The sequence below is a fragment of the Salmo trutta genome, chromosome 1 (genome assembly GCF_901001165.1).
Source record: "Salmo trutta chromosome 1, fSalTru1.1, whole genome shotgun sequence".
In the NCBI taxonomy this organism is placed as follows: domain Eukaryota; kingdom Metazoa; phylum Chordata; class Actinopteri; order Salmoniformes; family Salmonidae; genus Salmo; species Salmo trutta.
Genome location: NC_042957.1, coordinates 22,113,115 through 22,139,961, shown reverse-complemented (window position 1 = coordinate 22,139,961; position 26,847 = coordinate 22,113,115). Strand labels below are relative to the sequence as shown.

The 26,847-nt window shown below is 44.8% G+C and overlaps 1 protein-coding gene across 8 annotated transcripts in view; it reads left to right on the top strand.

Moving 5' to 3' along the window:
* The window catches only part of nhsl1b (NHS-like 1b), a 170,239-nt gene that overhangs the window by 109,870 nt on the left and 33,522 nt on the right, over positions 1 to 26,847 (top strand). The window contains exon 1 of one of the 8 annotated variants that reach the window (XM_029745785.1): positions 6,999 to 7,335. The exons of the other annotated variants lie outside the window; for them this stretch is intronic. Coding sequence (XP_029601645.1) covers positions 7,014 to 7,335 — 322 coding nt within the window. The 5' untranslated portion in view covers positions 6,999 to 7,013. Of the gene's footprint in view, positions 1 to 6,998; positions 7,336 to 26,847 lie in introns of those variants that run through there. 8 annotated transcript variants of the gene reach the window in all.

Below are 26,847 nucleotides of genomic sequence, written 5' to 3'. Positions count from 1 at the left end.
GGGGCAAATCAACACAACATTTTCAATACATTTTGCAAAAAATTCTAAAAACATGTTTTCACTTTGTCATTATGGGGAATTGTGTATAAATGGGTGAGGACATTTTTTTTAATCAGTTTTGAATTCAGGCTGTAACACAACAAAATGTGCAGTAAGTCAAGAGGTATGAATATTTTCTGAAGGCGCTGTACTTCATGATACAACTGTTGTTTTGGGTTTAGAGTAGATTGACTTTGCTGTAACTGAATTCTCTGTAGAAGTTGATGGTAGTGGGTTAGGTGTAGAGCAGTAGATAGATGGTTGTGTATGGAGATTCACGCCATGACTGATTACAGTGTGAAGCTCAAACAGTGTAAAGTCTGTCGACTTCTCCCTCTGGTGTCCATTGTGAATCTCAGGCATGTGTGTAGCAAACGTGTTATGGAGGTGTGTGTATGAGTGTGGGTGTGTGTAGGCAGGCATACATGTGTGCTATGCAGGTATGTGTGGAAACGTATAATGATGAGCACATGCACAAGTTTGCTCATTGATATAAAGTAGCACGTTTGGAGATGGTCGTGTTTTACGTGAGAGTGTTTATGTGAGTGTGAATTCAAGCAATGTGTCTCTGAGTTGCATACACTCTTGGGATGGCTGGGGTCAGGTGTTGTCTCTCCATGTTAGTGGCTGGTTCCAGACCTATATATAACCTGTGATGGCATTTAACACCCTCATCACAGCCTGTATGAAGGACCAGGCCAGTCTGGTCCGTCATACAGGTTTTAGAGCTATTAGAGTTATTAGAGGGATGAGTTTTAGAGGATGAGGTATGAGTTTTAGAGGATGAGGGATGCGTTTTAGAGGATGAGTTTTAGAGGATGAGGGATGTGTTTTAGAGGATGAGGGATGAGTTTTAGAGGATGAGGGATGAGTTTTAGAGGATGAGTTTTAGAGGATGAGGGATGTGTTTTAGAGGATGAGGGATGAGTTTTAGAGGATGAGGGATGAGTTTTAGAGGATGAGTTTTAGAGGATGAGGGATGTGTTTTAGAGGATGAGGGATGAGCTATTAGTGACCCTACGTGTTGATAAGCTTTGACTTTGCTTTTATTTAGCTTATTCTCTTTCAGTTCACCTTTTAAGATGCTACAGAAAGCAGGTTAGACTACGGACGTGAAGTTCCAAAGACAATGGATGAGTTCTGTAGAACAAGTTCTCACTATGGATGAGTCCTGTAGACTACAAAGGAGTTCTGTTGACAAGCAGGAGTTCTAGATAATGGACGAGTTCTGTTCGCTACAGTTGGTTAGAGACAATGGCTAAGTTTTCCATAGTCCTCCTGTAGACAATGGATGGCGTTTTCCATAGTCCTCCTGTAGACAATGGATGGATTTGTTTCCTGTAGTCCTCCTGTAGACATTGGATGGAGTAATTTTTCCCATAGTCCTCCTGTAGACAATGAATGGAGTTTTTTCCCCCATAGTCCTCCTGTAGACAATGGATGAGTTTTGTTAGCCTGAGCTCCTTAGACAATAGCTGACTCTAACAGCGGATGATTGTTCAGACAAACAGAACACAGCATGCAGGTGTTTTCCCACTCTCCCTACCTTCAGCCCCCTGGGTCTCCCTGGAAACCATTGTCCCTTTTCTCTGAGCCTTCCGTAATATTCCCCTGTACAAACACACACATAGGCACGCACGGGCCCACGCACGAGCACTTGCTTGCACACACACACACACACACACACACACACACAGTGGATGAGCTCTTCCCAGTGTGGACCCAGCGTGGGCATCAACAGCATTGTCTGGGAGGTGTAGTCACACACACACACACACACACACACACACACACACACACACACACACACACACCTCCTGACTGACTACCCATAATCCCCATTCAGAACCAGTGGGCTGTGAGAGCTCGGCCGCCCTGCATGTTGGGCCGGGGGGTTACCTACCCATGCAGTACTGAACCCTGACTGACTCACACACTGTCTGTCAGGGTGTCTGTCTGAGTGTGTGTGTGTCTGTCTGAGTGTGTGTGTCTGTCTGTCAGGGTGTCTGTCTGAGTGTGTGTCTGTCTGTCTGAGTGTGTGTGTCTGTCTGAGTGTGTGTGTGTCTGTCTGAGTGTGTGTGTCTGTCTGAGTGTGTGTGTGTCTGTCTGAGGGTGTGTGTGTCTGTGTGTGTGTGTGTGTGTCTGAGGGTGTGTGTGTGTGTGTGTGTCTGAGGGTGTGTGTGTGTGTGTCTGAGGGTGTGTGTGTGTGTGTGTGTGTCTGAGGGTGTGTGTGTGTGTGTGTGTGTCTGAGGGTGTGTGTGTGTGTGTGTGTCTGAGGGTGTGTGTGTGTGTCTGTCTGAGGGTGTGTGTGTGTGTGTCTGTCTGAGGGTGTGTGTGTGTGTGTCTGTCTGAGTGTGTGTGTGTGTGTGTGTGTGTGTGTGTCTGTCTGAGTGTGTGTGTGTGTGTGTCTGTCTGAGTGTGTGTGTGTGTCTGTGTGTCTGTCTGTCTGTCTGAGTGTGTGTGTGTGTGTGTGTCTGTGTGTCTGTCTGAGTGTGTGTGTGCCAGTCACTGTGTCAGTTTGAACCCCCCACTGTTTAGTTAGTTCTGTCAAAGGCAAGGCTGCTAATGTGTGTGTGTGTGTTAGTCCAAGCGACCCCTATTGTGCTGATGCTACCACTAATGTATGTGTGAGTGTGCCCACTGTCCGCATCACTCTATACCCCCCGCTGGGGATGTGAAAATGTTGAACCTAATGCACACAGAGAGAGTGATTGTGTATCTCTCAGATACGTAGCTATATGACCGAGGGAGAAAGGATGTTTTCCAACACCCCTCTGTGTTGATGAAACTGTGTGTGTTTGTACTGTACTTATATGGTTTAGAATGGGAACAGAGGGAGGGGTTAAGTACACAGTCAGATGTGCATGTGTTTAAAGCCCTTTGGCCTGCCTGCATTGCGTGTGTGGGTTTGGTGTTTGGCTGTGTTAGTGTTGTCAGTGTGGCTTCGCTATGGAAATGATAACCTCTGTTAAAGGCTCTGTGAACCCGGCTATCTGCTGTGTCTTTGGCAGGGCACAGACTGACCCTACTTCCAAATGGTATTTGACCTTTATCCATCGTTTCACTCCTCTATATTTGTTACTGTTCAGTCTGCTTGTTTGTGTGTCTTTACAAGCTAATCAGATCCTTTGACATTGTAAGAATACTGGTTTCCTGTTCAGTGTCCTAGAGCTAGAACCATGGCTTGTCTGTCTGTCTGTCTGTCTGTCTGTCTGTCTGTCTGTCTGTCTGTCTGTCTGTCTGTCTGTCTGTCTGTCTGTCTGTCTGTCTGTCTGTCTGTCTGTCTGTCTGTCTGTCTGTCTGTCTGTCTGTCTGTCTGTCTGTCTGTCTGTCTGTCTGTCTCCGTGTCTTTGTCTTCTCAGAATCAGAACCTCACCTCAGCCTTACTTTACTGTACCTTATAAAGACAGACAGAGGTACTGTTGGGAGTGCCCAGTAAACACTCTGTTAGATGAGGTTATAGTGGAGTTACTTTCAGTGGGAGTCTGGTTTCTCTACCACAGTACTCCATACATGGATCCTTGAAGTGACGATGTGATATTGTACCACTAGATGGAGCTGCTGTGTGGTGTTTGTTTTTTCTCATTTAGTTACTACCGTGAATCCCTCCCTTCCTCTGCATTTCTAATCTATCTGCCCTTTCCTTTTCTGCCTTGCATCAGTTCAGGGTTGTCAGTAGTCTTTTTGAAGAGGCTCTACCCGCAACATTTTGGTGTGTGTGTGTGTGTGTGTGCGTTTGTCTATGCTTTTAAATGTTTTATAATCTGCCTAGTCATCATTGTTGTGGTGTAAATTAAATAAAGCATGTGTGTTTCCCTGGCTAAGCATTCTATCTCCTCTCCCCCTCTGCTGGTCAGCAGCTCTGTCACTGCTCTAAGCTCCAATGCCCCCAACAATCTGATTAGTGATGATTGATCCATATAATACACACAGCTCTATATGTAGTGGCCTAGTCTAGAATAACACACAGCTCTATATGTGGTGGCCTAGTCTAGAATAACACACAGCTCTATATGTAGTGGCCTAGTCTAGAATAACACACAGCTCTATATGTAGTGGTCTAGTCTAGAATAACACACAGCTCTATATGTAGTGGTCTAGTCTAGAATAACACACAGCTCTATATGTAGTGGCCTAGTCTAGAATAACACACAGCTCTATATGTAGTGGCCTAGTCTAGAATAACACACAGCTCTATATGTAGTGGTCTAGTCTAGAATAACACACAGCTCTATATGTAGTGGTCTAGTCTAGAATAACACACAGCTCTATATGTAGTGGTCTAGTCTAGAATAACACACAGCTCTATATGTAGTGGCCTAGTCTAGAATAACACACAGCTCTATATGTAGTGGCCTAGTCTAGAATAACACACAGCTCTATATGTAGTGGTCTAGTCTAGAATAACACACAGCTCTATATGTAGTGGCCTAGTCTAGAATAACACACAGCTCTATATGTAGTGGTCTAGTCTAGAATAACACACAGCTCTATATGTAGTGACCTAGTCTAGAATAACACACAGCTCTATATGTAGTGGTCTAGTCTAGAATAACACACAGCTCTATATGTAGTGGTCTAGTCTAGAATAACACACAGCTCTATATGTAGTGGCCTAGTCTAGAATAACACACAGCTCTATATGTAGTGGCCTAGTCTAGAATAACACACAGCTCTATATGTAGTGGTCTAGTCTAGAATAACACACAGCTCTATATGTAGTGGTCTAGTCTAGAATAACACACAGCTCTATATGTAGTGGTCTAGTCTAGAATAACACACAGCTCTATATGTAGTGGCCTAGTCTAGAATAACACACAGCTCTATATGTAGTGGCCTAGTCTAGAATAACACACAGCTCTATATGTAGTGGTCTAGTCTAGAATAACACACAGCTCTATATGTAGTGGCCTAGTCTAGAATAACACACAGCTCTATATGTAGTGGTCTAGTCTAGAATAACACACAGCTCTATATGTAGTGACCTAGTCTAGAATAACACACAGCTCTATATGTAGTGACCTAGTCTAGAATAACACACAGCTCTATATGTAGTGGCCTAGTCTAGAATAACACACAGCTCTATATGTAGTGGCCTAGTCTAGAATAACACACAGCTCTATATGTAGTGACCTAGTCTAGAATAACACACAGCTCTATATGTAGTGGTCTAGTCTAGAATAACACACAGCTCTATATGTAGTGGCCTAGTCTAGAATAACACACAGCTCTATATGTAGTGGCCTAGTCTAGAATAACACACAGCTCTATATGTAGTGGCCTAGTCTAGAATAACACACAGCTCTATATGTAGTGGCCTAGTCTAGAATAACACACAGCTCTATATGTAGTGGCCTAGTCTAGAATAACACACAGCTCTATATGTAGTGGTCTAGTCTAGAATAACACACAGCTCTATATGTAGTGGTCTAGTCTAGAATAACACACAGCTCTATATGTAGTGGCCTAGTCTAGAATAACACACAGCTCTATATGTAGTGGTCTAGTCTAGAATAACACACAGCTCTATATGTAGTGACCTAGTCTAGAATAACACACAGCTCTATATGTAGTGACCTAGTCTAGAATAACACACAGCTCTATATGTAGTGGCCTAGTCTAGAATAACACACAGCTCTATATGTAGTGGTCTAGTCTAGAATAACACACAGCTCTATATGTAGTGACCTAGTCTAGAATAACACACAGCTCTATATGTAGTGGTCTAGTCTAGAATAACACACAGCTCTATATGTAGTGGTCTAGTCTAGAATAACACAGTTGCACCGTTGTTGCAGAAGAGGCGAAAACTTTAACTGTTGTCTAGATGTGTCTCTTTGTCTGTTTCTGTCCATTTTTGTCGGTGTTTTGTCTGGTTCTATTTGCATCCTCCAGGTCACACCTGTAGTTGTCATCTGAGGTGCCACACGCTGGCAGGCTGACCATTACACCAGGGTTAATTAGCAGCAGGATGGCATCCATCTGTAGTGTTCTCCGTGTCTGCTGTCTCTGTAAAGGGACTAGGACTGGATAATCTGGAATTACAGATTAGACCTATAAAGGAGAGGAGGAGGGGGGAGAGGAGGAGAGGCCAAGGGGCAAAGCTGATGGTCAGTTGGAGAGAGAGAAGAAAAGGAGGGGAAGAAACTCACCTCACGATACTCATCCTACACACACTTTGTGCTGGAGAGTTGCTACTCACCTATTCACCAGAGGTATCTCTTTCCATCATCTCTTTTCGTCTGTTCTAGAGGGTGTCTCCGTCCCACATCCACCCTGACTGTGTTTGAGAGAGAGACTTGAGTTCTACACACTTCGTTGGAGTATTGAATCCCAGTGAGGAGCGTTTTGGAGAAAGTCAAAATTGTGACGTGAGAAGAACCATATTGTAACCTCAGCTATTTCCTGCTGGGGGCTGGAGACCTTTGTTTAAACACTTTTACACATCCTCAGAATATCTCACCACATTTCTCCTGGTCTTTTTAGAATTGGAATCCAACTTTTTTCTTTCTCAAAACCAAACTTTTTGCTAAATCGGATTTGGTGTTGATGTTTTTGAGGTGTGCTGGATTTTGGAAGATTCGCCGTATTTGTTTTGGAAATAGAGTTTGTAATCTGACACTGCATATTCCTTCCTTTTGTCAGGCAAATCAATGCAAGTCAATAGAAGCCCCTGAGAGAGGGAAAGAAAGACAGAACAAAAAGAGAGGAGGAGAGTGGGAGGGGGAGTGGCTGCCTTTTGGAGATTGTGGTCTGGAGGGAGTGTTCCCTGCGGGTTGCAAAAACTTAAAGCCATGAAAACCAGCCCCTCCCATCCCTTCATCCTTCCTGGGGAGAGGGGGGGTGAGAGAAGGGGGAGTCCTATTGAGGGTCTAGGGGCTAGAGAGAGAAAATAGGAGGGCGACACACACAAGCCCCTGTCCCAAGTGGGAGGGCTGAGAGGGGGGCGCGAGGGTCTTAGAGACAGAGAGAGGATGATCGCATATGTGCAGTGCCTCTCCTCCAAGCCGGTGGTCAGCTGCTGGCACAAGGCCGCCTGCTATGAGGACTCGGCAGGGAAGAAGGCTTTCCACACCACCTCTGACATGGGCAACAACCTACCAGTCCAGCCCCATGCTTCAGGGCCCATCCGTAGGCCTGAGGGCAGCCTGCGACGCCGCCTGCTCTCCACCAAGGTCCACCAGAGACAGGACTCTCTGTGGACGCCCAAACCGGGACTGCTAGGACCCGAGACCAAGGGCTCCTTGGGACACACACACACCTACCAGGACGGCCAAGGTAGAACTTCTCACCAAGGTAGAACAGAACACACTACTCAGACTGGAGTCAGTCGGCTTTAGAATGAGGGTTTTACTGGTTGTTGTGTGACAGAGACAGTAGTGTTTTGTTGGGTTCAGGCTGTTGTGTGCAGTTGAGACACACGTGGCTGGAACTGTTGGACTGCAATGGTAGATTAAACTGCTCTTCTGCCTCTATGGACTGATCTCTGGGCTTTAGAGTGACTGTTTTTCTAGTCAGTCCTGGCAGAAGGAGTCGCTGGGGCTTTGGACTTGTCTATAGTGCTTTGCTTTATATTCTAATCTATACTATAGTGTGAATGCAGTGTTTCCCCTATATTCCACTGCTGCTAAATCATTGCTGCCACTCCAAAAAATTGGGATGATGATAAAAATTCTGCGTAAACTATAAAGTATGTAGAAAATATTGTAGAGTTCTATATTTTTAATAAGAGAGAACTAACAATCACCAAAATAAAAACTAGACTTGTTATGGAGAATCCACAATTCCAAAAAGGTTATATTCCCCCAAAGAAATTGTCACTCAGATAGCATAAGCCATTGCAAAATGTGTAGAAATTATCTTTAAAACTGCACATTTTCTCTCAGCCCCATGGCAAAATGTGTACAATTGGAGGAAATTAGCTTTAAAACAGCAACATTTTGTTTCTCTGGCCAAGAGAAGGGCCTCTAAAATGTTGGGTCGGAGCCCGCCCATTGGCCACGCCCACTTCTACAACCCCTCCCCATACCCTACGCTAACTTTGCCACCGCTGCTGAAAAAAATCCTGGGGGAAACACTGGAATGCTCATTGTGGCTTTGCTGCAGACAGAGACAAATCTGTTGTTGTGACCAGACCTTGGCAGTAATGTTGTTTTAGACTATCCTGTTTGAACAGTGTTAGTGTGTTTCTATGTGAGACATGTGGTACAGCCACTCTCAGGCCGGTGCTTTGTCTCCTCCCATTATGGGATTTGTCGTAGTTGTAAATGTGTGATCTGTGCCGTCTGTCCTTGTTTTGTTTTTCTGTGTGTGTGTGTGTGTGGTGTGTGAGTCTGTGACTCCTTTGTTGGGGGTCATTTGTTGTGTCATCAGGGTGTGCTGTGGTGACCTCTAACCTTTGACCTGTGAGTGGTGGCGGAGGTTCCGGCGGCCGAGCTGAGGGCATCAGGGAGTTAGTTAAACGACCTCTGGGAGCAGAACCCAGATATTATCATTTATTGATAGCACATAAACAACCCATCCATGATAAAAGTCAGTCTTAGTATTTTTCTTTCTAGGCCTTTCTCTTCCTAAATTCTAGAAATATGCTGAATGTTTTGCAGTTACTGTAAAGTATGGGTGCCGTGTTTGTATATTTGAGTGTGTGCCTGAACATGCCAATGCGTGCTGAGTGCAGACACCGGACATCAGGATTTACAGTAAGATACACAAATAAAGAAGCACCCATCCACCCCACTCATGGGAACCCTGAACACTAGCCAGCAGCTGGGGGTGATGGGACATCCCTGTGTTGGACTGTGACAGAGATGACAGGATGTGGTGACGTGGGGGACAGTAGTAGGTAACGGAGGTGACTGACTTTCACCTTGGAGAGTTAATAAAGAATCCATCCAATGGAGTGGGGGGAAAGGAAGGAAGGAAGGGAGGTTTTATAGTCATTGGTCAATAAACAAAATGTTCATGTCTTTAACGCAGCTAGACTAATACTGTACTGAGTCTTTATGATATTGTGTGTGTGTGTGTGTGTGTGTGTGTGTGTGTGTGTGTGTGTGATGAATCACTTATTGTTATGCATTTAGCGTAACAATGCAAGCCAGGCTAGCGTCCTTGCTCAAGCCTGTTTTGGTTAATGCGCCGTGACCGCTCAAGATGTTGCCCACATTGGTACAGTATTGTACCTGCGCTGTATGTTGTATTAACGCTCTAGTCACGCTGTATTTACGCTACGGTGAACAGACGGCAGCTGACACAGAGCTTTGAGGGCTAGTTGTAATTCATTCCTGTCTCTCCTTACATCTCTTTCCCTATGCTCTTCTTCTTTCTCTATACAGCTTCCACTTTATTCACCGTTTTCCTTCCTGTCTTACAGTATCAGGTCTACCCATTCTATCTGTCTATCTCTCCCTCCCTCCTCTCTTATGTTCTTTAGTTACCAGTTTAGATATGTAGCAGGTGTTCTCCAGATCCTCCATAAGCCCCCCAGTGGGCATACTCACGCAGGTCCAGGGTTTGACCAATCACAGCCAACAGCTCCCCTGGGGGCCCAGAGGACCTGAGTGGCAGAGGAGCAGGCTTCCTTCTGGAATAGTCATGGGAAATGGAAATAGGCCCTAACGAAATCAGTGGGCTTTTTTGAGAACTAGAGGGAGGTGAGGGAAACCTGCATGGGGAATTTGACTACGGTTAGTGTAAATGAGTGCTTTGTCTTGTATCATGCCTTACATATACATACACATAACACAACTCCGGAAAAGTATTTGCCCCCTTTCAAATGTTCTATTTTTGATACTGAATGTTATCAGATCTTCAACCAAAACCTGATATTAGATAAAGGGAACCTGATATTAGATAAAGAACCTGATATTAGATAAATAACCTGATATTAGATAAAGGGAACCTGATATTAGATAAAGGGAACCTGATATTAGATAAAGGGAACCTGATATTAGATAAAGGGAACCTGATATTAGATAAAGGGAACCTGATATTAGATAAAGGGAACCTGATATTAGATAAAGGGAACCTGATATTAGATAAAGGGAACCTGATATTAGATAAAGAACCTGATATTAGATAAAGAACCTGATATTAGATAAAGAACCTGATATTAGATAAAGGGAACCTGATATTAGATAAAGAACCTGATATTAGATAAATAACCTGATATTAGATAAATAACCTGATATTAGATAAAGGGAACCTGATATTAGATAAATAACCTGATATTAGATAAAGGGAACCTGATATTAGATAAATAACCTGATATTAGATAAAGGGAACCTGATATTAGATAAATAACCTGATATTAGATAAAGGGAACCTGATATTAGATAAAGGGAACCTGATATTAGATAAAGGGAACCTGATATTAGATAAAGGGAACCTGATATTAGATAAAGGGAACCTGATATTAGATAAAGGGAACCTGATATTAGATAAAGGGAACCTAATATTAGATAAAGGGAACCTGATTTTAGATAAAGGGAACCTGATATTAGATAAAGGGAACCTGATATTAGATAAAGGGAACCTGATATTAGATAAAGGGAACCTGATATTAGATAAAGGGAACCTGATATTAGATAAAGAACCTGATATTAGATAAAGGGAACCTGATATTAGATAAAGAACCTAATATTAGATTAAGGGAACCTAAGTAAACAAATAACACAATTAGGTATTTGTTTAATAAACAAAGTTATGCAACACCCAATGCTCCTGTGTGAACAAGTAATTGCCCCCTAACACTCAATAACTGGTTGTGTCACCTTTAGCTGTAATGACTCTAAACAAACACTTCCTGTAGTTGTTGGTCAGTCTCTCACGTTGATGTGGAGGAATTTTGGCCCACTCTTACATGCAGAACTGCTTTAACTCAGCGATATTTGTGGGTTTTCAAGCATAAACTGCATGACCCAGCTGCGTTTCAGCTTCAGCTCATGCAGCAAGACAATGATCCAAAACACACAATCAAGTCTACATGAAAAAGCTACAAATTTGAAGTGTTGGAATGACCTCGTCAAAGTCCAGATCTAATCCCAATTGAGATGTTGTGGCAGGACTTGAAATGAGACGTTCATGCTTGAAAACCCACAAATATCGCTGAGTTAAAGCAGTTCTGCATGTAAGAGTGGGCCAAAATTCCTCCACATCAACGTGAGAGACTGACCAACAACTACAGGAAGTGTTTGTTTAGAGTCATTACAGCTAAAGGTGAGAACCAGTTATTGAGTGTTAGGGGGCAATTACTTTTCAAACAGGGATGTTGCATAACTTTGTTAATTCAATAAATAAAATAAGTATAATTTTTTGGGGTTATTTGTAAACTCATGTTCTCTTTATCTAATATTAGGTTTTGGTTGAAGATCTGATAACATTCAGCAAAAATAGAGAAAATCAGAAAGGGGGGAAAATACTTTTTCCCTTCACTGTATATGAAGCTCTTTCTCTCCTTCTCTCTCTGTGATCTGGTTAAGACTGTAGAGTTCCGTTTACCTTGACCTAGTTGGTCATATCTCTGTGACATGACGGAGGCTGACTCCACGCTTTAAACACGGTCAGCAGCAACATTACCCGTTTGGTCAAGCACCTCTCCTTTATCTAGTCATGGATTAGCATGGTTTATAGCTATACATACACAGCTATAGAAGAGGTGATCGCTGAGGAGATGGAAACAGAGGTTGAGATGAAGGAAAAGAGGATTTATTTCATCGTTGAAAACCTAGACAATGGTGTCAACCTATGCCCCAGAAGTGTGTGTGTGTTTATATGGCCCCTGCTGAGAGAGGGGAACACAAAAGAAGTTGTCCTTCCTCTGCCTGATTAACTGTGGGATTTGAACAGGAACAGTCACAAAGACACATTGTTACACATTAGTCCCACCCCCTACAGAAACACACACAGTTTCCCTGAATCCCACCGTCGGCAGGTTGAGGACAAAGTTTGAGAAAGTGTGATAGCTGATCTTGGTGGGATAGAGGATGTATCCCTAACAGTTTATTTTTCTCTCTCGCTCTCTCTTTCTCCCCCCCCCAGTTCTCTCTTGCTCTTTGTGTCTGTTTCTGTGTTTCTCTCTCTCTCCCCCACATACACACACACACACACACACACACACACACACACACACACACACACACACACACACACACACACACACAATCTTGACTCCAGAGTCAGGAATGACCCATAATGGAAGATGTTTGTTCATAACCTCTTGTCATTTCCCCAAGCGTACATGTCTCTGATGAAGTGTGTGTGTGTGTGTGTTAATGCGCCTGTGTGCCTCACCAACCCCATGTCCCTTCAGGCCTAATTCAGTTACCCTGGCTCTGCCCCTCGGCATTGAATGAAAGAGTAATTGGTGCTGCTTGGTTAGTTCTGTGAGTAATGGAGGGACGCCTGCCTTGTTAAGCTCTAATAGGTGACCGTTCCATCATGTGTGGCTAAGACCTGAGTCCTCCTGTCGGTCTGTGACAGGTAGTGGGGCTGCACACAGTCACATCTTTGTGACTGTTACTTAAGGAGTTGATTACATTATTAGGGATAACCCTGTGGTTTATTTTCTAAGCTTGGCTGATGCCCCTGTAAAGGATGGAGAGCCCCCTACTGGTGTAGTGTGTGTATGGCTGGAGCCTGATCTTATGAATTAGATTAAGCCAGCGTTGCAGTGATGACATAGGAAGGGCTTTGGGTAAGTCAGACCCCATCAGTATAATATAATAATATATGTCATTTAGCAGATGTTTTCATCCTAAGCAACTTAGTCACGCGTGCATTCATTTTACGTATGGGTGGTCCCGGGAATTGAACCCTCTACCCTGGTGTTACAAGTGCCATGCTCTCTACCAACTGAGCTACAAAGGACACCCTTACCCCTTGGGGCCTCCCTCTACACCTATACCTCTTTCACCCCCCCCCCCCCTCTCCTGGGCTGTGCCCCTGTCACCTGTCTTGTTTTCCAGATGATTGTGTGTGAGGCGACGTTCCATTCTGCCCAGCGCTGACACATTGCAGAGGGTGGAGTTGAAAGGCCATACAGAGTTAATCTGTACTGACCTGCTGTCTAATAGTATTAACAGCCTGAATATGTGTAGCTAGGTGGAGAAGCCTGTTTACTGCTTGTTTGACTTAATTCCGAGTGCATGTGTGTGTGCGCGCGCGCGTGTGTGTGCGCGTGTGTGTGCGTGCGCTCAAGCATGCAGTCCTGTTTTAGGCCTGTAGTGTGCTTTTTGGAGCTTCGTTTCCAGGAGGCTAGTAGTAATAGTAGGCTGATAGGATAGTCATTAGAGCATGTCCTCACTACAGCCCGAGCCCTATTCAATTCAACTGTAGAGCTGTGTTACCCTGTTTAATTTAGGCCTAGTACAGCATAACAGTGTTTAAGCACTAAATGGCCTGGCTCAAACTCATTTATTTAATTACTTCTCTGATCAGATTGGGCTTTTATCAGCTCCAAGCTGCTTCCACTGAGGTCTTTCTGGGTTGCTCCCAGTCCTACCCCTCAAACAATCAGATTGGGTGCTGCATGTTTTAGTGGCTACAATTGGCTTCAGAGGAGAGTTGCATGATTATTCACAGTTGTGCATTGCCCTTTAATAAGGGGGTTGAATAGCATAATATTATCCTGTCATATTCTTCATTCTCTATCCCGGTCCCATAGAGCCCCAGCCCTTATCCTAGGTCCTCAGTCATAGAGCCCTTATCCTAGGTCCTCAGTCATAGAGCCCTTATCCTCGGTCCTCAGTCATAGAGCCCTTTTCCTCGGTCCTCAGTCATAGAGCCCTTTTCCTAGGTCCTCAGTCATAGAGCCCTTTTCCTAGGTCCTCAGTCATAGAGCCCTTATCCTAGGTCCTCAGTCATAGAGCCCTTATCCTAGGTCCTCAGTCATAGAGCCCTTATCCTAGGTCCTCAGTGATAGAGCCCTAGGTCCTCAGTCATAATCCTAGGTCCTCAGTCATATAGCCCTAGTCCTCAGTCATAGAGCCCCAGCCCTAGTCATAGGTCCTCAGTCATAGAGCCCTAGTCCTCAGTCATAGAGTCCTAGTCCTATGTCCCCAGTCATAGAGTCCTAGCCCTAGTCCTATGTCATTTACATTTAAGTCATTTAGCAGACGCTCTTATCCAGAGCGACTTACAAATTGGTGCATTCACCTTAAGATATCCAGTGGAAAAACCACTTTACAATAGTGCATCTAAATCTTTTGGGGGGGGGGGGGGGGGGGTAGAAGGATTACTTTATCCTATCCCAGGTATTCCTTAAAGAGGTGGGGTTTCAGGTGTCTCCGGAAGGTGGTGATTGACTCCGCTGTCCTGGCGTCGTGAGGGAGCTTGTTCCACCATTGGGGTGCCAGAGCAGCGAACAGTTTTGACTGGGCTGAGCGGGAGCTGTGCTTCCTCAGAGGTAGGGAGGCGAGCAGGCCAGAGGTGGATGAACGCAGTGCCCTTGTTTGGGTGTAGGGCCTCTATGTCCCCAGTCATAGAGTCCTATTCCTATGTCCCCAGTCATAGAGTCCTATTCCTATGTCCCCAGTCATAGAGTCCTATTCCTATGTCCCCAGTCATAGAGTCCTAGCCCCATCCCAAGCCTTAGAACCTGGATCCCCTGTACCCTTGTATCAAACCCCAGCCATAGACCCTGGACCCTAGGGCTGGGAGTTGCCAGGGACGTCACCATACAATATTATCACAACACTTAGCTGCCGGTAACAAATGTATTGCGATTCTTGCGGTTCGATACTGCGATTTGATGTTCCAAACATATTTCTCACCTTATATCTGCTGCAAAGAGACAAGAGAGCATGAGAAAACAAGTTTTGATCAGTCAGGGAAATGAATGTGCGAAAACATCTTGTCTGGAGAACAGGCTATAGAAGATGGACAACGACCTATAGGATGAAAACATCTTGGCTGGAGAACAGGCTATAGAAGATGGACAACGACCTATAGGATGAAAACATCTTGGCTGGAGAACAGGCTATAGAAGATGGACAACGACCTATAGGATGAAAACATCTTGGCTGGAGAACAGGCTATAGAAGATGGACAACGACCTATAGGATGAAAACATCTTGGCTGGAGAACAGGCTATAGAAGATGGACAACAACCTATAGGATGAAAACATCTTGGCTGGAGAACAGGCTATAGAAGATGGACAACGACCTATAGGATGAAAACATCTTGGCTGGAGAACACGCTATAGAAGATGGACAACGACCTATAGGATGAAAACATCTTGTCTGGAGAACAGGCTATAGAAGATGGACAACGACCTATAGGATGAAAACATCTTGGCTGGAGAACACGCTATAGAAGATGGACAACGACCTATAGGATGAAAACATCTTGGCTGGAGAACAGGCTATAGAAGATAGACAACGACCTATAGGATGAAAACATCTTGGCTGGAGAACAGGCTATAGAAGATGGACAACGACCTATAGGATGAAAACATCTTGGCTGGAGAACAGGCTATAGAAGATGGACAACGACCTATAGGATGAAAACATCTTGGCTGGAGAACAGGCTATAGAAGATGGACAACGACCTATAGGATGAAAACATCTTGTCTGGAGAACAGGCTATAGAAGATGGACAACGACCTATAGGATGAAAACATCTTGTCTGGAGAACAGGCTATAGAAGATGGACAACGACCTATAGGATGAAAACATCTTGGCTGGAGAACAGGCTATAGAAGATGGACAACGACCTATAGGATGAAAACATCTTGTCTGGAGAACAGGCTATAGAAGATGGACAACGACCTATAGGATGAAAACATCTTGGCTGAAGAACAGGCTATAGAAGATGGACAACGACCTATAGGATGAAAACATCTTGGCTGGAGAACAGGCTATAGAAGATGGACAACGACCTATAGGATGAAAACATCTTGTCTGGAGAACAGGCTATAGAAGATGGACAACGACCTATAGGATGAAAACATCTTGTCTGGAGAACAGGCTATAGAAGATGGACAACGACCTATAGGATGAAAACATCTTGTCTGGAGAACACGCTATAGAAGATGGACAACGACCTATAGGATGAAAACATCTTGTCTGGAGAACAGGCTATAGAAGATGGACAACGACCTATAGAATGAAAACATCTTGGCTGGAGAACAGGCTATAGAAGATGGACAACGACCTATAGGATGAAAACATCTTGTCTGGAGAACAGGCTATAGAAGATGGACAACGACCTATAGGATGAAAACATCTTGTCTGGAGAACAGGCTATAGAAGATGGACAACGACCTATAGGATGAAAACATCTTGGCTGGAGAACAGGCTATAGAAGATGGACAACAACCTATAGGATGAAAACATCTTGTCTGGAGAACAGGCTATAGAAGATGGACAACGACCTATAGGATGAAAACATCTTGGCTGGAGAACACGCTATAGAAGATGGACAACGACCTATAGGATGAAAACATCTTGTCTGGAGAACAGGCTATAGAAGATGGACAACGACCTATAGGATGAAAACATCTTGTCTGGAGAACACGCTATAGAAGATGGACAACGACCTATAGGATGAAAATACCAGAGTTTTGGCTTAGGTACAGCAGACTAGCATCAGCTACCGATTCTTACAGTAGCAAAAACAATACTAAATAGACACTTGGAATCAAATATCGATATAATATTGTCCCAAAATAATATTGTGATATGTAACTATTGATCCCCCCCACCCATCAATACTGGACCCCCTACCCTTGTTTCAAACTCCAGCCCCAGGCCGCAAACATGCCCCCAGTCTTATCCTCGGCGCCAGGCCCTTTATGAGTGAATCAGCTGGAGGCTCCATTAAGCCAAGCATCCTGAATATGCTGCAGCTCCCCTTTACGCTGTAGAGACTCATTAGAACAGAGGAGAGCGGGAAAGAGGAGAGTAAAGAGGGGATGCTGCTGGGTTTTTAAGAGGCTCTTTTAATTCCACCGTGCTAATGAGCCGTCCTCACCATGGCAACCCTCTTTTGAGGGCTTCCACGCCTCATGTGTAAATTGATTATGGTGAAAATCGTTGGGGAAAGAAAGAAAAGCACATTTGGTTGTCAGTGCGGTGGTATAGGTGCACGTTATTATGGCCATGAAACTACAGGGGACTCAGTTTACATGACTGACGTTGTAGCTTAATTAAACTACTTTTAAATGTTTTTAGATAACTTTCAACTTTCCAATTATAAACAATGGAATTGCGTTCAGTACTTCGTTCCATTGGGTCTGCAGTTGCGTGTTTCTACCACATGGTGGCACTACTTAACCAACCAGCAGCATCACTGCAGACTGCTCTTGTGTACGATTGTAGACCACTGCTGTCCCATGATTATAGTGCAAAGGTAGTGAACTGATGGGCTAACCATGTGTAGCAATAAAGCATTTGGAAAAGCCCCTGTAATTCACAGAAATGATTAATATAATTGAATTAACATATTCATAGCATTATGTTAACTACCTTAGAAAATTAGCATTGGATTAATTACCTATCAAATAGAACTACAGGTTTTTATAATTTAACCCCATACAGAAGTTTGGTGTCATATTTGATCAGTGAATTACCCTTGTTTCCCTGGGGGACCATTATGGGGGCACACTCATTGTATTTGAATGGTGCCTTTCTCTATTAATCCTTCCATCCATAATGACTTAGATTTGACAGTGGGGTGTGAGGGAGGGAGCAGTGGGAGGGAAGGGTGAGAGGTTTTTTATTAAGCAATTGGGGGGTTGAATATGGAGCGAGAAAGGGAGGGGTTAAGTGGATTTTAGGGGCTGCCTGTTTCCCAGACAAGGTCTAAGGATCCCCTCCCCCGCATCACACACACACAGAGAGCACCCAGACGTAGATCCCCCTGTCACTTTGGACAGATGACACCAGCGATCCCAGAATGCTTTTAGTGTGCATGTTCAGTGATACTGATTCCATGTCGATGTGGTCCCAGGAGCTCTAATCTGTCTCTGTCCAGAAACACTCACTGACATCACTATGTTACAGCCTGCTGGTTCTGCACCTGTGGTACAGTATGTTACTATACAGGTAATGGGCCCTATAGTCTTATCTGGGCTGTTACTGTGACTATTACACAATCTCAACCCCTATGGTCCTAACATCAGGCTGACCTGGTTAGCTTCTGGTCAGATTCACACACACACAGAGCTGGGTATAGAGACAGAGTCAGTACAATACTGTATTTACAGTGTGGGCTGGGTTTGGCTAGACGGCTACTGCTGTTGTCCTTTAATGTTGCCTAATAAAGTGAGTGTTGTCAGAGACAGCGTAATCTGTTCCTATTTGCTATGTATGGGGACTGGATATGATGGGGTGGCTCTGCTAGGGGACTGGGTCACCATTGGGTTGTTGTGTAGGAAGTGATCTTTATGGGTTGGTTTTGGGTCATATCCTGTTGGCTGTATAGGCGCCACACACACACACACACACACACACACTCACTCAGCAGGGGGGCGGTGTCAATGTGATAGGTTGGATAAATCCAAGGTCACACACACAGGATGACTGTCACAGACAGATCCAGCATGGAGGGATTCAATGTGATTGGCCAGACAAATCCAAAGTCAGTCAAGCACATGGAGAATTATGGGAAATCGACACTGGTCACTGCCGGGCCACCAGACCCAACATCCATCACCCCTGATTGGTTGAATCACACAAGTAGGAAATTATCTGAATGACAAGCTCTCTTCCTGGTCCTGTGCGGATTGGTCCTCGTGTGGTAAAGGGGATTGTTGATTGGTTGTTAGACCTGGTCCCCCATGACAGCCTGTTGTGGCTGATGAGAGGTGAGATGCCATGTTAAACTGGGTCAAATGAAAGTGCCTGCTCTCCCCTAACGTAGACACACCCACAGGATCTCCCTTCCTCTCTCTTCCTCCTACGTTGAAATGCTGTGCAGCCCCAAGTGGCTTGCCGCTCTGTGCCCTTGAGTTAGCGGAGGCACTTACCCTAAAGTAACCCAGTCTGTCTGGCTCAGTGTATGAATGAGACAAACGCCTCACTGTTAACCATGGAAGCTAACAGGCTACCTTGCTGTGTCCTGCATGGATACAGTAGTCTAAGCAAGGTCATCTATAGCTTGTTGACCACACTAATGATAGCTATGATAATCACACTAATCATGACTCCCACTAATGCAATGATAATCACCTATGGGGCACTGGACAGTGTCATTAGTGTCAACTCTTACACCTGCAGTATAATACTCTGTCTATACATTTTAGTCATTTAGCAGACACTCTTATCCAGAGCGACATACAAGAGCAATTAAGTGCCTTGCTCAAGGGCACATTGACAGATTTTTCACCTAATCGGCCTGGGGATTCGATCCAGCAACCTTTCGGTTACTGGCCCAACACTGTTAAACGCTAGGCTACCTGCCGCCTTAAATGCTGTTCTAGACCCTGTAGACCCATACTAAAGCACTCATATCTGTGTGTTTGTATCAGATCAAATGTATTGTAGTGTGTGTGCGGCTAATGAAATGAATCTTGCTATGAGGCCCACCTCCCCTATGGAGGAGCAGCGTTGACAGCAGTAGACTACATATAGACAGAGCTGGTGTGAGATGTAGGTCAGGAAAGCAGCACTACAGCCAGCATATGCCCCAATAGAGAGAGGATGGATGGAGGTGTGTGTGTGTGTGTGTGTGTGTGTGTGTGTGTGTGTGTGTGTGTGTGTGTGTGTGTGTGTGTGTTTGTTTGTTTGTTTGTTATGTACAGAGGGAATGACAAAAGGGAGCCAAAAGAGCAATGAATCTGGTATGATTCTGCATAGTGACAAGGACATGTTAAGACTGGGTCGCCGGTGGAAACGGAAACAGAACTTGCCACAGACAAACACACACCTTGTCTTGTCATGATATGATCAGTCCTAAGAGGATAGTGTAGTCATATTGAGGGTTCTCAGATCAATATCTATGGAGCCAGACTGGCTGGCCAGTAATGTAGACTGGGCCACTTTATGGGATTTATATATCTTTATTGGACTAGATGATGCTCTAATGTAATAAACCAGTGTTAGCCAACATTACACGGCCATTGGACTATGATAATGGTCATTACGGAATAATAACAGTAATGCATTTTGTTTTAAGACACACTTCAAGACATCCAAGGACACTGCTTTGTAAAATCCAGCTCTAAAGCACTGCAGAGGCTATGGACCACTCTGCATTGGAGCAGGACTATTAGGCTGCGTTTACACAGGCAGCCCAATTCTGATATTTATTTTCACTAATTGATCTTTTGACCAATCAGATCGGCCTCGACGTAAAAAAAAATCTGATATGATTGTTCAAATGACCAATTAGTGGAAAAAATGTCTGAATTGTGCTGCTTGTGTAAACGCAGCCTTAGAGCTCCTTACCTGACTAGGATACTTGCACTGTGATAGTAATTGTCCTGGATAGGAGCGCTAAATGACTGAAATAGAAATGGTGGAAGAAGGACTAGTAGGATTAGGAGTTTCCCACCAATCCATTTTGGGGTCAAGAGGGGAATAGGCAAATGGGGTTAGATTTACATTCTCTAAAAGAGAGGGGGAGAGGTATGCACAAATCACGGGTGACGGGGGGCCGGGAACAGAAGTACCAGCCTCTCCACTGGGACCGTTACTACAGATGGACAAAGCAGCCAGCTCATAAAATAACATTTTGAGAGGCTGCTTTACACAGGGACACATTTTTAAGTGCATCACCTGTTTTATTTTACTCTATGCTAACATTTAAAGGTCCCCAGGTTTGAATGGGTGTGGGGACCCATTTAGGTGTTGTGCACCTCCCTGTTACTCTTGGTTGAGAGTCAACATTGTTTGTGCTTTTCCAGACTCAGGGCCTTGGAGCCTTGAGGGTTAATGTGATTCAGCTCGTTGCTTGATTACACTAACGAGCATCACGTTCTCTCCCTCAGATATAGTGGAGTGGTACGACCTAGCTTTTAAAAAACATGAATCAAATCAAATGTTATTGGTCACGTAAACATATTTAGCAGATGTTATTGTGGGTGTATTGAAATGCTTGTGTTCCTAGCTCCGTAATGGAGACTGTTGTCCACGAGAAGTAGAGGTGTTATAGTAGGATTTCTCTGAATGTCTAGCTAGTGATTGTAGGTACAAAAGTCATTCCATTGGGAGTGGAGCGGGAGAGTAGGAAGGTCTGTTGTTAGATAAAACCCCATTTTTGGGAATGAGGGGATCTGATAAAGATCCTTTGTTCAGAGTCTCCCCAGAGAGAGATGGAGGTTGATGAGGAGGGGGAAGGAAGCTTGTTGGAGAGACAAACCGCTTTTGGTCTGGATGGATGGTTGACCATCCGCCATGTGTACTAAATAAATATGCAGTCACCCATAGCACAGGCATCCACCAGGTCTCTCACACACACACACACACACACACACACACACACACACACACACACACACACACACACACACACACACACACACTAGCTTGAATTACAAAGGGTCTGTAGGATCTGCTTGGGTCAAGAATTGATGGACAGCGATGAGTTATGAGCCCTGACCCTGCTGTGTGTGTAAGCCAGTTCTCACCATGCAGGCTACAGGTGAGTGAACCCAACTCTATTTAACCAAGGTGGTGACTTGTTTTCACGCTCATTCATGCAGACGAGCTTTGACCAACTTTATCTGTCTGTCTTCCTTCCAGTCCTTCTCTGTAGGCCTTACCTCTCCTCTGACCTCTCTCATTCTATCCTCTTTCCTTTCTCTCAGTACACATGGCTCCTTTGTTCTTTTCAGCACTGAGTGCTTTTATGCCACATCAAGAGAACCTTAGCTTTGAAGTTTGAACAATTTTGCACGTATGCAGCTTTCCTCTGGTCTCTTCCTCACTCTTTTTTCCCCTTTTGATTCCATCTCTCTTTTTCACTCTTTACGTCTTTACAGTTGATGTTATGTTTCATGTTGTTCTTTTACTCTTCAAAGGAGTATTTCATCTGTTCATACTCAGCTATATGTGAATAGCTTTTTGTTTGAACAGACACAAAACATGTATCTCATTTATCTCCACTGCACCAATGGCTTTCTCTGTAGGCTAGATGAAATGCCCTCACATGCAGATGTACATATGGAGGGACTGAATATCTTAGTGATGGTGTCTTTGGTCTCACGCTGCACTCAAAGCAGGGTGTCCTTGTCTGGAAGGTTTTCTCATGGAGTACAATAGAGGGGAGGCCTATAGAGGGAGGCCCCGCTCCCTTTCATAGAGAATAATACACACACAATGCAGCCTCCACTATTGACTTGAATGCACATAAAACTCTCTAATTTGTACCAACTCAAGTAGCAGATAATATGTTCAATATCTTCTAGCATTGCAGAGCGGGCGCGCACACACACACAATGCGGCCTACTTAATCAACCTCAGCACACAAAACAACTCCTCCACTGGAATGAAATTTTACCAACTCAAGTGGTCTGAAGTAGATTTTCGCTGAGAGTACATACACACACACACATACACACAAAAACTCCCAGCATCCATCCTCTTCAAATGAATGCTATTTCCAGCATCTAGTACCTCCCTCTCTATAGTTATTCAATAGGTGGTGATAACAGGTGGGTGTGTTCAATAGGTGGTGATAACAGGTGGGTGTGTTCAATAGGTGGTGATAACAGGTGGATGTGTTCAATAGGTGGTGATAACAGGTGGGTGTGTTCAATAGGTGGTGATAACAGGTGGGTGGTTCAATAGGTGGTGATAACAGATGGGTGTGTTCAATAGGTGGTGATAACAGGTGGGTGTGTTCAATAGGTGGTGATAACAGGTGGGTGTGTTCAATAGGTGGTGATAACAGGTGGGTGTGTTCAATAGGCGGTGATAACAGGTGGGTGTGTTCAATAGGTGGTGATATCAGGTGGGTGTGTTCAATAGGTGGTGATAACAGGTAGGTGTGTTCAATAGGTGGTGATAACAGGTGGGTGTGTTCAATAGGTGGTGATAACAGGTGGGTGGTTCAATAGGTGGTGATAACAGGTGGGTGTGTTCAATAGGTGGTGATAACAGGTGGGTGTGTTCAATAGGTGGTGATAACAGATGGGTGTGTTCAATAGGTGGTGATAACAGATGGGTGTGTTCAATAGGTGGCGATTACAGGTGGGTGTGTTCAATAGGTGGCGATAACAGGTGGGTGTGTTCAATAGGTGGCGATAACAGGTGGGTGTGTTCAATAGGTGGCGATAACAGGTGGGTGTGTTCAATAGGTGGCGATAACAGGTGGGTGTGTTCAATAGGTGGCGATAACAGGTGGGTGTGTTCAATAGGTGGCGATAACAGGTGGGTGTGTTCAATAGGTGGCGATAACAGGTGGGTGTGTTCAATAGGTGGCGATAACAGGTGGGTGTGTTCAATAGGTGGCGATAACAGGTGGGTGTGTTCAATAGGTGGCGATAACAGATGGGTGTGTTCAATAGGTGGCGATAACAGATGGGTGTGTTCAATAGGTGGTGATAACAGATGGGTGTGTTCAATAGGTGGTGATAACAGATGGGTGTGTTCAATAGGTGGCGATAACAGATGGGTGTGTTCAATAGGTGGCTCCACTGTGATTAGTAAACATGTGTGGGTGTTTTAGGTGACGTTGGGGTGTGTGTGTGGGGATGGAGGGGGATGACAACATAATGATGTTTGTTTCAAAAATTAGGGCTCTTTTCTTAAAGAAGTTAAATCTGCTTCGTGTTTTGTTTCCTTACCATGATGCTAACGAATATCGCGGTACTGGTATCGTCCCGGCCCTGCTTACAACATGTCCCCTTCTCCTTATTTCATGTCAGATCCCCTGGCTCACTTTGATGACATCATCCTATCCCCAGACACCCAGGGATACGGTCTGTGTCCTCCTGACTCACTCTGTGTCCCAGCCAGGTTTCTCTTTGGTTTCCCCTCTTTTTGTCCAACAACCAGCCGTTGAAGTTTTGTGAGTGTGTCGTGCGTGCAGAGCGCACATGTTTGTGTACGTGTGAGTGCTGACTGTGATGGAATCCCAGTGCTGACCTCAGCCGGCACAAAAGAGCAGGTCAGTTGGAAAGCCCAGAAAAGGGGGAGAAAGGAGTAGAAGGGGTGAAAGAAAAGAAGAGTGGTGGGGACGGAGGGGAGAGTATGGACTAGGGGTCACTCACTGACCTCTGTCTGAGTGGCCTGCTGAGAACAGAAGGACATGTCACTCAAAATGGACTTTGAGAGAGGTGGTATAGCTTAATACTCAGTCTCTTTGGTTAGGCCTATTTCTTTCTTGTGAATACCGTCCAAAAATGTTCAATTGTGTGTTTATTATGGTTGAGTGTTTCCAAGAGAGGGTGGGTGGGTGGGTGGGTGGGCGGGCGGGTGGGTGGGTGTGTTGCACCATGGTGTTGGGATGCATGGGAACCTTGCACCATGCTAAAGTCATTAACAGGAGAACAAGACTCATCAGAGAGCAACAGCATGTTGATTTACCTGGCCTGTGTGTGTGTGTGTGTGTGTGTGTGTGTGTGTGTGTGTGTGTGTGTGTGTGTGCCTAATTTTATTGCAACCTTCTCTCCTCTCTCTCTTGTTCTTTCTCTCTCCCCCTCGGTCTGTCTGTCTCTAGCTGATAGATTATGGATGACGTCTCTAAGGGCAGGAAGGCACTGCAGGGTAGATCAAGTTCCTGTTTACTAACAGCTACACTTTCATTCACAGACAAAAAGAGGGAGGGGTGGAGAGACGTCCGGCATACTATAAATAATTCACACAGAGAGAGGGAGGAGGGATACTGAGTAGGGATACTGAGGAGGGATACGGAGGAGGGATACGGAGGAGGGATACGGAGGAGGGATACGGAGGAGGGATACGGAGGAGGGATACTGAGTAGGGATACTGAGGAGGGATACTGAGGAGGGATAGGGAGGAGGGATAGGGAGGAGGGATAGGGAGGAGGGATACGGAGGAGGGATACTGAGGAGGGATACTGAGGAGAGTGGTCGGTGGTTTTGTTACTGTTCAGAGATATCAAAGTATGATATTGAATGTAGGCCTATCCCAGAGTTAAACATTATACCATATGTCATAAAGTTAGTGTCATTTGAGTCATGTGTCTGATACCGGGATCTACTTTCTATGGTTTATCAAGGGCGTGTAGTTTCAGAGATACGAGATAAGAGCTGTAAAATGAACACAAGTTTCCTCCTCACATTTCCTTGCTTGTCTGTTTTTCCCACACCATTTTTCCTGGAGTTTTTGTTTTGCTGAAGAGGGGATGCAAGGTCATGGTTAGATCAGGAGAACAGAATAAAGGGGGTGAAAAGAGGAGAGGAAGGAATCGATATAGATGAGCTTAGTAGGAGAGAGCGAGAGAGAATGCATGAAGGTGGAGATTGAAAGAAGGAAGGAGAGAAGGTATGGATTGAGATGTGACATTAGGTGATTGGGGTGGGGGAGCCAGGCTGCCTCGTGGTTTTAGGGCTCAGTCCTCTTCTCTTTTAGTCCAATTACAGAAATAAAGCTGAGCTCTGACAGTGGTGGGGGGCAGGGTGTGTTGAGGGATGCTTTGGGCATTTTACTGTAGCTTTTATAGTCTATAATGTTGAATGGGAAGTGGGGGGGGGGGGGTTAGGGGGGGGGGTTGACTGATAGAATTGGGACTGGAGGGGATGGGGATTTGGGTTTGGGAGTTTGTCTGGGTAGCAAGGGGGTGCAGGAAGAGAGGGAGAGTGAGTGTGTTGCTGGAGGTTTCATCTCATTACTTGCTGCGCGTGCGTGCTGGGTAGTTGTGAAGCCACGTCTGTCGGGTTGCGAAGGAGATCCAAATGAGGTGTGAAAATGGGACGCGGTGAGGGAGAAATGGAGCGAGAGAAAGTAGAGCACAAGACGGCCATCGTTCACTTCAGCTTATTATCCATCTGTCAGCTCCACGTCTATTACTGTGGTTCATTCAACAACACTTTATCTCTCGCTCTCTCACTCATACACATCCTCTATTGTTCCTTATCGTTTGTTTAAGCAAGTCTGTTGTCCCATAGGCCTACTTTCTCCACATCTTGGGTCTGTAGGCTTTTAGTATAATATTAATGAATCTGGTTTTATAAAGGGCTTTTCAGAGAGACTGAAGTTCTACACTTAGTCAGTTAGGAAGTCAATAGAAAACGACAAATTAAATATTGTACAGTCAATGCTTGACATGTTGAGCATTTTGGAAGGCGTCTTTCTCGGATCTGATCATCACCTCAGTCTGAGGTCCATACCTGATGCTGTGTGTTTGTCAAGCCGTGTATGAAAAGCAACCTCATTTTATTGGTCGCATACACATTTAGCTTGGGGATATAGCGAAATGCTTGAAAGATTAATATTAGTGTTGTTTTGGGGCGTCTCTCCTCAAAGCATGTCTGTGATAGAGGGATGAAGCGAGGGATGAAGGGTGGGTAGACGGGTGGGTAGACGGGTGGATAAGCCTAATCCTGGAGATGTCTAGTTTTCTCCTCGTATGGCAGATCTATTGGCCGTGTCTACTGGTCCCTCTGTGTTCGGAACAATAGGTCCTGTAATCACTGGTGCCGTGGCCGGCTTGCGTTTGCATGTTATCTTAATACTGTACGCGTGCCAGATGGTGTGATGCTCACCCCAATCACAGAGCAGGCCAGGAGCCCCACACCAAGCGTGGGGAGTCAGAGAGAGGAGGGGAGAGAGAGATGGGGAAAGGTTTGCTTAGGAGAGAGAGGAGAAACTTGCAGAATGCTTCTCTGTGTGAATCTGACACAGCCATTGCAGAACACTAGAGCGTGGCAGTGAACCTGTCAAATACACAAACACACATACTGT